General features: G+C 38.8%; 1 protein-coding gene across 3 annotated transcripts in view; it reads right to left on the minus strand.

Annotated features, from left to right (window-relative positions):
• Positions 1-12,620, minus strand: part of LOC128664298 (solute carrier organic anion transporter family member 1C1) — a 329,411-nt gene that overhangs the window by 90,805 nt on the left and 225,986 nt on the right. For all 3 annotated transcript variants that reach the window (XM_053719135.1, XM_053719133.1, XM_053719134.1), the window contains one exon: positions 7,131-7,229. In XM_053719135.1, coding sequence (XP_053575110.1) covers positions 7,131-7,229 — 99 coding nt within the window. The remainder of the gene's footprint in view (positions 1-7,130; positions 7,230-12,620) is intronic.

A 12,620-nucleotide genomic window follows, 5' to 3' on the forward strand; every position in this document is an offset into this window, starting at 1 on the left:
TTTTTTATTTTACAGGCAACTTTGTATTTATTTTAACTAGGTACAATAGTTATTAAATAGTTATTAACTATTTAATAGCTACCTAGCTAAAATAAATACAAATTTACCTGTAAAATAAAAATAAACCTAAGTTACAATTACACCAAACACTTCACTACAATTAAATTAATTCCCTAAACTAACTACAATTAAATACAATTAAATACAATTATCTAAATTATGAAAAAAAAAACACTAAATTACAGAAAATAATAAAATAATTACAATTTGTTTAAACTAATTACACCTAATCTAATCCCCCTAATAAAATAAAAAAGCCCCCCAAAATAATACAAATCACTACCCTATACTAAATTACAAATAGCCCTTAAAAGGGCTTTTTGCTGGGCATTGCCCCAAAGTAATCAGCTCTTTTACCTGTAAAAAAAAATACAATACCCGCCCAACATTAAAACCCACCACCCACACACCCAACCCTACTCTAAAACCCACCCAATCCCCCCTTAAAAAAACCTAACACTAACCCTTTGAAGATCACCCTACCTTGAGAAGTCTTCACCAAACCAGGGAGAAGTCTTCATCCTATCCGGGCAGAAGAGGTCCTCCAGACGGGCAGAAGTCTTCATTCAGACGGCATCTTCTATCTTCATCCATCCTATCTTCATTCATGGAATTCTATCAGCAAATCGGAATTAAAGTAGAAAAAATCCTATTGGCTGATCCAATCAGCCAATAGGATTGAGCTTGCATTCTATTGGCTGTTCCAATCAGCCAATAGAATGGGAGCTCAATCCTATTGGCTGATTGGATCAGCCAATATGATTTTTTCTACCTTAATTCCGATTGGCTGATAGAATTCTATCAGCCAATCGGAATTGAAGGGACGCCATCTTGGATGACGTCACTTAAAGGTACCGTCATTTAGTGTCAGTCGTCGGAGGATTCTCCGCGTTGGATGTCTTGAAGATGGACCCGCTCCGTGTCGGATGTATGAAGATAGAAGATGCCGTCTGGATGGAGACTTCTGCCCATCTGGAGGACCACTTCTGCCCGTCTGGAGGACCACTTCTGCCGGATTCGTTGAGGACTTCGGCCCGGTTGGATGAAGACTTCTTAAGGTATGATCTTCAAGGGGTTAGTGTTAGGTTTTTTTTTAAGGGGGGATTGGGTGGGTTTTAGAGTAGGGTTGGGTGTGTGGGTGGTGGGTTTTAATGTTGGGGGTATTGTATTTTTTTTTACAGGTAAAAGAGCTGATTACTTTGGGGCAATCCCCCGCAAAAAGCCCTTTTAAGGGCTATTAGTAGTTTAGTATAGGGTAGGGATTTTTATTATTTTGGGGGGCTTTTTTATTTTATTAGGGGGATTAGATTAGGTGTAATTAGTTTAAAAAAATTGTAATTATTTTATTATTTTCTGTAATTTAGTGTTTCCCCCCCCCCCCGTAATTTAGATAATTGTATTTAATTGTATTTAATTGTAGTAAGTTTAGGGAATTAATTTAATTATAGTGTAGTGTTTGATGTAATTGTAACTTAGGTTTATTTTTATTTTACAGGTAAATTTGTATTTATTTTAGTTAGGTAGCTATTAAATAGTTAATAACTATTTAATAACTATTGTGCCTGTAAAATAAAAATAAACCCTAAGCTAGCTACAATGTAACTATTAGTTATATTGTAGCTAGTTTAGGGTTTATTTTATAGGTAAGTATTTAGTTTTAAATAGGAATAATTTAGTTAATTAAAGTTATTTTATTTAGATTATTTTAAATGATATGTAGGTTAGGGGGGTGTTAGTGTTAGGTAAATCTGTATTTATTTTAGCTAGGTAGCTATTAAATAGTTAATAACTATGCAATAACTATTGCGCCTGTAAAATAAAAATAAACACTAGCTAGCTACAATGTAACTATTTTGTAGCTAGTTTAGGGTTTATTTTATAGGTAAGTATTTAGTTTTAAATAGGAATAATTTAGTTGATTAAAGTTATTTTATTTAGATTATTTTAAATGATATTTATGTTAGGGGGGTGTTAGTGTTAGGCTTAGACTTAGGTTTAGGGGTTAATACATTTAATATAGTGGCGGCAACATTGGGGGTGGCAGATTAGGGGTTAATAAATGTAGGTAGGTGTCGGCGATGTTAGGGACGGCAGATTAGGGGTTAATAAAATGTAACTAATGTTTGTGAGGCGGGAGTGCGGCAGTTTAGGGGTTAATATATTTATTAAAGTGGCGGCTATATCCGGTCGGCAGTTTAGGGGTTAAAAATGTTATTTAAGTGTTTGCGATGTGGGGGGGGGGGCTCGGTTTAGGGGTTAATAGGTAGTTTATGGGTGTTAGTGTACTTTTTATCACTTTAGTTAAGAGTTTTATGTTACGGCGTTAGCCCATAAAACTTTTAACTACTGACTTTTAAATGCAGTACGAGTCTTGACAGGAGAGGGTCTACCGCTCACTTTTTCCAAGACTCGTAATACCGGCGTTATGCAAGTCCCATTGAAAATATGGGATACGCAATTGACGTAAGTGGATTTGCGGTATGTTCGAGTCTCAGAAAAAAAGTGAGTGGTACACCTGTACCTGCAAGACTCGTAATACCAGTGAGCGTTAAAAAGCAGTGTTGGGACCTCTCAACGCTGCTTTTTAACCCTAACGCAAGACTCGTAATCTAGCCGAAAATGTTGTAGATTTGTATTTACAAAAAAGAAGACTGACCATGTCCCATTGGTTGAAGCACCCCACCCAAGCTCAGGCATGCTCATAACAGTATATTTGGGATGTATAATGTCACCGATGTCCCATCCCTGAACTTTTAATAGTTATTTTTACAGTTACTGTAATAATGGAAGTGAAGTTTAAAATATGTGTTATAAAATGTTACCAGGAAAGGTAGGGACTGCAACACTAATAAAACAATAAGTCCAGCAAGTTCCCTACCTCCCTTGGCTATTTTCTGTATTAAGAGCATGTGGGGATTAACAAGAATAGGCATCCAGGCAAAGTCAATGTTAAGCTCCATAGAAAGTAGGCTCTCCTCTGATTGGCTGAAACATATTCATTTAATTGGTTTTGTTTTAGCCACTCAAGAATCGAGTTACTGACCATCAGGCTGCTAATTGGTCACAGTGCCTTCTTTGTCTAAGAAAGTGGAGTTTTTATTACTTTATGATACCAAGAATGAGATAAGAAGTGCTACTTATGACCCCTGAAGTTTCCTCAATATAACAGACTTCCAAGGATACAAGTCTCGGCCGTGTCACTTGGATAAATGGGCTATTATCATTATCATCAGCTATTGTTAAAACGATAGATAATGCCTTTACTACCCATTCCCCAGCTTTGCACAACCAACATTGTTATATTAATATACTTTATAACCTTTAAACCTCTAAATTTCTGCCTGATTGTAAGCCACTACAGACAGCCTCTTATCACATTCATTTTATTAGCGTTTCACAACAGTAGACTGCTATTTATTATTATTATTATTATTATTATTATTATTATCATCAGTTATTTGTAGAGCACCAACAGATTCCCCAGTTCTATAAACATGGGCGGTATAGAAGATAACATTTATAGGGATCAAATGGGTAGAGGGCCCTGCCGAGAATTGCACTGTTGTAGTCAGCTCTTGTAAAGGTGATCTGCAAACAGTTGAGCTCTTAAGCTTACATGCTAATGGGGTTCATGGCGGATAGCAATGGAGGAGAGGAACTGGTATTAGGAAAGGTTAGTGTAGGTTGTATGCATCCCTGAATATTAGAGTCATTAGGGAGCACTTGAAGCTCTTAAAACTAGGAGAGAGTCTTGTGGAGCAATGCAGAGAGTTCCAGAAGATGGGAGCCAGTCTGGAGAAGTCCTGTAAATGGCAATATGAGGAGGTAATCAAAAGAGGAGGAGAGTAGGACGTCATGAGCAGAGTGAAGGGGACAGGAGGGAGAGTATCTGGAGACAAGTTCTGAGATATAGGGGGGAGCAGTGCAGTTCAGGGCCTTGTATGTCAGAGTCAGGATTTTGTGTTTAATCCTGGAGGCAAGAGGAAGCCAGTGGGGATTGGCAGAGAGGTGCAGCAGATAAAGAGTGATGTGTAAGGAAGATGACCCTGGCAGAGGCATTCATTATGGATTGTAAAGGAGCTAGGCGGCAGCTAGGGAGACCAGAGAAGACATAATTGCAGTAGTCGGGCGGGAAAGGATGAGAGAGTGGATTAAAATCTTAGTTGTGTCTTGTGTAAGGAAATGTCTAATTTTAGAGATGTTTTTAAGGTGGAAGCGGCAGGATTTAGCCAAGGACTGAATGTGAGGAGTGAAATTTGACCCCAAGACATCAGGCATATGGGGTAGGGGTAATGATGAAGTTGTTGACAGTTATAGAGAGAGGGGTGGAGATTTTAGAAGAAGGGGGAAAAAAGGAGCTCATTTTTGAAGATATTTAGCTAAAGGTAGTAAGAGGACATCCAGGAAGAGATGTGAAAATGACACGGGTTAGCAAGTAGCAAGGAAGGAGATAGGTCTGGTGCAGAGAGGTAGATTTGGGTGTCGTTGGCATAAAAATGATATTGAAACCCGTTAGACTTTATTAGAGAACCTAATGATGATGTGTAGATTGAGAAGAGAGAGAAATTGGTAATGGGACAGAGGAAGCCCCAGAGATGGCTACACTTTAGGTATGGTTAAGTAGAAAGAGAATCACGAGATGGCTGTGTCACAAATGCCGAAAGATTGGAGGGTTTGGAGCAACAGAGGGTGGTCAACAGTATCAAAGGCTGCAGACAGATCAAGGAGAATACGCAGAGAGAAGTGGCCATTGGATTTTGCTGTAAGTAGGTTGTTGGTAACCTTAATGATTGCTGTCTCTTTGGAGTGATGGGTGTGAAATCCAAATTGCAGTGGGTCAAGGAGGGAGTTAATGCAAGAAAATGGGTTAGGCATGCATATACTAGCTTTTCAAGAAGCTTTGAGGCAAGGGGGAGTAGGGAAATGGGGCAGTAGTTTAATGGGGAGATTGGATCGAGAGGTTTTTTGAGGATAGGTGTGACCAGTGCATGTTTTAGAGATGAGGGAAATCTACCGGTGCTGAGGGAGAGGTTGAAAGTGTGTGTGATTATAGGCGTAAGGGTAAAAGAGAGGGAGGGGAGTAGCTGTGAAGAGATGGGGTCAAGGTGACAGGTAGTAAGGTGAGAGCGCAGTATAAGTGCAGAAACCTCTTCCTCATTAAAAGGGGCAAAAGAGCTAAATTTATTGCTATGTATGTTTTGGTTGATTGCGAACTTTTGAGGGGGTAAGAGACAGGTAGTATGTTTAGAGCTGATTTCATTTCTGATGGAATCAATTTCGTTATTGAAGTGGCTGGCACTTCTGACAGAGAAGTTGTATTAGGAGGTGAGGGAGGGCGGAAGAGAGAATTGAAAGTGGAGAACAGACGTTTTGGGTTTGAAGAAAGAGTAGAGATAAGAGTAGAGAAGTAATGTTGCTTATAAAGATTAAGGGCAGAGTAGTAGGAGTTTAAGATGAACTTGTAGTGAAGAAAGTCAGCTGAACTCTGAGAATTTCTCCAGTGCTGTTCAGCAGTACGGGAACATCTGTGTAGGTACCATCTCAGAGGAGTGTCCCAGGGCTGAGGGTTAGTGTATGATTTCCGAGCTATGGTAGGAGGGGCCCGATTGTCAAGGACCGATGTAAGGGTGGAATTATAGTGACAGATAGATTGGTCAGGGCAGGAAAAGGAGGAGATGGATAAGAGAAGAGGTTTGAGAGAACTTGCAAGCTGTTGCTGATCTAATGACATAATGCTTCTGTGAAGTGTGGTGTGAGGGGTAGAAGGAGGGAGAGTTGTATAGAGGGGTGAGATGTTGCAAGTCAGTAGATGATGGTTAGAAAGAGGAAAAGGGGAGTTTGTGAAGCTTGAAATAGTGCATTGATAGCTAAAGATCAGATCAAGAGAGATCATCATTGTGAGTGGGAGAGTGAGTCCATTGTGACAAACCGAAAGAGGAGGTAAGTTGCAGAAGTTGTTTTGCAGAGGAGGCATTGGGTTTGTCAAGACAGAGAAGTTGTATTAGGAGGTGAGGGAGTGCGGAAGAGAGTATTGACAGTGGAGAACAGAAGTTTTGGGTTTGAAGAAAGAGTAGAGATAAGAGCTTTTCAGTTCCTGTTAGAAATGGAAGTGCAAAACACTGTTAAATCCAGCACAACCATTGGCTGCACACTCTAGTGACCTATTTATAACGGTCCCTAATTGGCCACAGCAGAGAAGGTAACACAAGTTACAACATGGCAGCTCCCAGTGTTTTATAGACACTAAAACTTTACACTTATTTTGTCACTTTTTAAACAACTAATGAAACTTTAAAAAATACATCTACATGTTAGTTATAGACTAATCTTTTCTTTGAATGCATCATTCTATCTATAATGTATTTAGTGTTTAATGTCCTGTGATATTGCAAAGTTCTTTTTTACTTTCAACTTTTAACATGAGCGCAACGCAATGCACACAAAAAGATTACTTCTAGCAAAGTCTTCTAAATAACCCGCCATTTGTAATCTAGCCCTCGGTTATTGCACCATGTGATAAAAATGTCCTATCTGTCACTGTATATAAGTAGAATATGAATAATGTTATTTAGACAAAAGTAAAACCGTCGCATAAAACCATAATGTGATAGAGACTGAATAATTAGATAATGCTTATCTGAAACTAGTGTAGTCTGGTGCCAATGATACCATTGAAGTATAATGCTGAGAGATAAGGAACCATTTAGAGGAGATTTTTTATTTCAGTAAACAATGTCTACATAATTGTAGTAAATTTCTTTACTGTAGTAAATGTCTTTCATACTATTTTGAGGAACTTTAGTCTAACAACTTAGGACCCTCTCAAGAAACAAGAACCTAAACGAGTGATGATCCCATCCACTAATTTAAGGTTTATTTGAGTATTTATAGCCACAGGCAAACAAACTGTAAAACCTGTGTTTTAAGTGTAATGATGAGCTTCACTCTATATAGATGGGTTCTCCTCTGGGCTGAGTGTGATAAAAACCCAAGGGTTGCACAATATATGGGGATGTTCACATGTTGGATCATTTAGACGAATAAAACACAAGAAATTCAGATTTTCTTACCTAGATCTGTGAAACCAATATCCACATAGAGCCGTGCACAAAGAGATCCAACCATGAATCCCGTCATTGGACCAAATAGCGCCGTTGTGTGCAAAAATGCTGCAAAAGCCACAAAATAGGGCACAAAATTATACCAAAGTTAACATTTCTATGACAGAATTGTGCTAATAAATGACACTGTACTTTATAGAATTCATTAAGTCAAACACAACTCAGCCCTTAAGTAATTGCAGGAGCAGGAGTATAAAGCTAAAATGTACTAAATGTATTGTTAGCATAGTACTATACGGCCTCTAGTTATCAAAGCGTCTACTGAGAATCCGCCGGAAATCCGCGTCGTACACATCGCGAGATTGCATCGCCGCAGTTATCAAAGTGTCAAAATCGGAAGAAGCCGAATTTTGTGACGTAACATACGATCCGGCGCTCTCAATTCGACGCCGATCGCTGCGACTCGAAAACCTCTGGAAAACTTGCAGAATTCAGTGTTCTTCGACACAATTAGAAGCTTTCTAAAAGTTATCAAAAAATGACCACTTATCTTATCTGACGCAGCATACCTAGTTTTCAATCCGCCGCCTCAGAGGTTGCGGATCCTATAGTAGTCAATGGAAATCGGGAAACTACTATATTCGATGCTGCTCGAGTCAATCATGTCACCTAATAAAACTCAATGGAAAGCATTATTAAATATGTATACCTTATTTCAAATACAATTCCCTCTATTACAATTGTTACAATTTTGAAAATGAAAAACACATTCACACAAAGGATAGGAAAAGAATGAAAACACTGCACAGCAATTGTTATAATTTTGTTAAAGAAAAACACATTCACACAAAGGATAGGAAAAGAATGAAAACACTGCACAGCAATTGTTACAATTTTGATAATGAAAAACACATTCACACAAAGGATAGGAAAAGAATGAAAACACTGCACAGCAATTGTTACAATTTTGAAAATGAAAAACACATTTACATAAAGGATAGGAAAAGAATGAAAACACTGCACAGCAATTGTTACAATTTTAAAAATTAAAAACACATTCACACAAAGGATAGGAAAAGAATGAAAACACTGCACAGCAATTGTTACAGTTTTGTTAAAGAAAAGCACATTCACACAAAGGATAGGAAAAGAATGAAAACACTGCACAGCAATTGTTACAATTTTGAAAATGAAAAACACATTCACACAAAGGATAGGAAAAGAATGAAAACACTGCACAGCAATTGTTACAATTTTGTTAAAGAAAAACACATTCACACAAAATATAGGAAAAGAATGACACTGCACAGCAATTATGCTATCAATTAATTATACACAATACAAATTAGGCTATTAATTAATTATGCACAATACTAATTAGGCTATCAATTAATTTTTAAAAACACATGCATATTTACATAGGCATGACATGAACTCTGATTTTGTTTGGATGACAGCATCGTGGAGGCTTAAAAGGTAATTCACTAGGATAACCTATAATAGTCACGTTTTTCAGTCAGTTGCTAGGATCTCTTTTTGCAGCTAAAATGCCCTTATAAATTTGATGGCTTTATGTCACTGTGTAACTTTGCACTTTCAAAATACATTGAACTGATTTCAGTCAGTTGCTAGGATCCCTTTTTGTAGCTAAAATGCAATTATAAATTTAACTTGGCTTTATGTCACTGTTTACCTTTGTACTTTCAAAATACATTGAACTGATTTGTAAATAGAATTAGGAATCACATCAAGGATATCAAAATATTTCACATCATAATGTTCGACACTGCATTCTTTTTGTTACTTAGGATTGCAAATGTTATTACACTAATATTTAATCTTAAAAACACAGTAATCACTGACCTTTTTCACCTTCATAATGCTGCGATCCAAACAGAAAAATATGAAATAACATTGAAACTAGAGCAAAATACTCATGTGTTTTTACTAACTAATTTTGATAATTGCACAGACACCTGCATTTCTTACAGGTGATAAACACACCTGAATGGCTTAATAAGATATTTTTATGAATATCGTATTGTGCTCGTCAAATGACACGATAAAAAAGACAAATACGTCTTTTAAAATAATTTGTCACTTTAATTGCGCGTAATATGATGCAATAGTTATCAAAATGTGCAAGTCATGTGTTAGGTAATGATTGCTGCACCAATTTAGTCAATTAATGAAAACGTTTACATCTGTGAAACTAGGCGTTATAAAAGGGGCTCTTCAATCACTGCATTTCATTATTATTATTTGGTGTTACTTTGAGGATGGACATCCTCAATGTTGTTAATTTTGTTCTGTTCTTAAGGAGACGCAGGGCAAGACGGGTGTTGATGGCTGCAATACAACACGGAAGACGCCGGCGAGTGCCAAGGGTTTTCTACCCAAGGATTGGGCTCCATGCCCTCAGTGACTGAGAGGTGATCCGTCGATTTCGACTGGATAGGGCCTCTATTGAGAGGCTCTACGTTGAGATCGCGGACTCTTTCGAGCCACTCACTAGAAGAACGAGGGCAATCCCTGGGATGGTAAAGCTGCTTGCGGTCCTCTATTTCTTGGCAACTGGGTCATTCCAGGCTGTGACAGGTCTAGGCGTTGGTATGAGCCAGACAACCTTCTCACGTCATCTGAAATTGTCCTGGATGCTTTTCACCGATGCCTAGTCCATCATGTCCACTTCCCAAACACTCTGGAGGGGTGGCATGCTGTCAAGCTCCAGTTCTACCATCGAGCTGGATTGCCAAGGGTATTGGGGGCCATAGACTGCACACACATCTTAGTGCAGCCTCCCAGTGGTCAAGAGGAGCCCTACTGGGATAGGAAATTCAATCACTCGCTGAATATCCAGGTCATCTGTGACGCCAGGTTGAGAGTGATGAGTGTTCGATCGGGACTCCCTGGCTGCAATCACAATTCCTTCATCCTCCGGAATTCTACCATCTACCATCGGTTCCAGGAGGGCCAAATGCCAGAGGGAATCCTGATAGGTAAATATCTCTTACATACTCTAACCTATGTATATGAAATATTTTATTCATTTTGATTGCTAATGTCAATGATCTATTTTGTTTGTGCAGGTGATTCTGGGTATCCGTGTCTTCCGTGTCTGTTCACACCCGTCCAAAACCCCAATGGAATGGAAGAGGTGTGCTACAACCGTGCACACACTGCAACAAGATCTGTTATTAAGCGCACCTTTGGCGTGCTGTAGAGCCGTTTCCGCTGCTTGGACACCTCTGGTGGTGTTCTTCAGTACGCCCCCTCCAAAGTCTCCTTAATTTTTATGGTTTGCTGTATGTTGCACAATATTGCCCTAAAAATCCTGGATATAGATATGGAGAGCTTGGACAATGAGTATGGTCAATTCATCAACCCAGACCTGGAGCAAGATGCTCTGGGTGTCCAAGCTCGAGCAGTCTATATCCAGGCGTTTTTTGGGCAAGAAGCTTGATTGTGCAACATACAGGTTTTTTTTTTTTTTTTTTTTTAAATAATTTTTATTGAGGTAAATGCATAGACATCACTACAATCATAAGAGAGAGTATGCTTCAAGCCAAAATTGCGTATTTTCCAGAGTTATACATTTTCAATATACATCAGACATGAAATCAGAGTATCAAAGTATCAACATTCCAGTATAAACTCCTTGGAATCTCAAACACAATATACAGCATTTAATACCAGGATTGAATAAACCTAACAAGTGAGATATGTTATAATATACCAAGTTGAAGTAGAACCCTCTAAAAGAAAATGCGGGGCTGGGGCCCTTAAAATATAAGTAGCAATGCCTATCCAACACACAAGAGAACATATAAAATATTACCTCAGTTTTTTCTATTTCAACTATTTTAATCTGACGTGCAACCTCCACATAGTACGAAGTCACTTATAGACTTCCTTTCACTTTAATAGTATTCAGTCGGAGGAAGACTCCATAGGCCCTTATTTGACCTTCAATGAAATAGATCGCAAACATATACACTCCACAGGTAGGCAGCGCCAGAGAGAGAGTACTAAGTATGAGCTTCAGGGGGAGGCGCCTTTTAACAGGCTGGAAAAGCTCTATAGGAAATCTTGTGCTCGCCCCCTGTGGAACATTCACAGGTCTATGATAAAAAAAACTACATAAGTGGGCCCATTATAAACATAATAACAATAAGGATGGGCAGAAACTTCCCAGATCTGCCCGAGATTGTGGAGGTTGACAAGTCACCTCCCTCCCCTACAAGTAAAATTAGTAGGGGGGGTGCGGAAACTAATATAGTGTGTGGCCTGCTCCGTCTATATAGAGATATTCTCTGTGTATACTATAAGAAATATAGAACTTTATACATAAAATCAAATACAGGGAGTATAAATAAATAACCAGGTATAAGTCAACCATAGGGTGCAAAAAGTCTGAATTTCAGGGTTAGATACATACACAAGTAACAAAAGTAGAGGGAAATACACTCACACCCCCCACAGGTCCCACTAACCTCACTATTAATAATAGACTTAAGCATACAGGGACTCAAGCATTGCTCCCATTTAATGTCTAATATAACTTTATACTTCTTGAAACCCCTACACCCTGGTTAGAGCAAACATAGGAGGCAGAGCCCAAATTTTAGTAGTCACTTACTCTAGAGAAGTTGATTATGTAATTCTCCTCATTGACCCAGAAGGCAAACATTAAATTACAAGCTACTTATAGATATAGCACATGCCATCTGCAATATATTATCCAAAGGGTTAGACTAGGCAGCCTCTGCGACTCCATCATCCCGGCCGCAGACGACAGAGAGGCAATTGTATATACAGGGTATTGTAAAAAAATAGCTGCTGCTTAATACCTTAGCCCTATGAAATGCATAAGTTAGACCCAGTGGTAAGCAAATAGCAGAGAATATGTATTTAACAGGGTAGACCCCATAGTTTATGAAAGGCTGATCCTGAAAATATATCTGTCTAAAACTAACCCTGATGTTGCAAAACAATTGGTCAGATAAATGGCAAGTATCAAAAAAAATAAGAAAAACATAATGTGAGTATACACAATGCAATTCTTAAAGGAAAAGCAGGCCACTTTCATAAGTCACAAAACACATATATTTCAAGCTTGGAGGCTGTCATTAAGTTAAAACATTTTGTGCTTCCAATGATAAGTCACATCAATGGGGGGATGTTTACCCTATGCCAGTTCTATAGGTGCAGTTCCACTGTAGATTGAAGACAAGCAGTGTCTGTTGCCCTAAGCAGGCTGCGTCCCCGTTTATGTATTAATTATCACCCGACTCCCACTGATTCACGGGTGTCGGAGAGCCATGTGTCCTCAAACAGGAAGAGCCTGAGTTGCGGGGCTATGTCCGGTTTTCGGGCGACTACGGGACTCGTCACCCAGTCCCAGACCAAGAAGAGATTCAGGTCAGTAGAGTGGCGGCAGACCACTATCTCCTTACTCATAGCAGCATCATCATGTTCGCGGGAGCTGGCTACACTCCA

Source organism: Bombina bombina, chromosome 6 (assembly GCF_027579735.1).
Source record: "Bombina bombina isolate aBomBom1 chromosome 6, aBomBom1.pri, whole genome shotgun sequence".
NCBI lineage: Eukaryota > Metazoa > Chordata > Amphibia > Anura > Bombinatoridae > Bombina > Bombina bombina.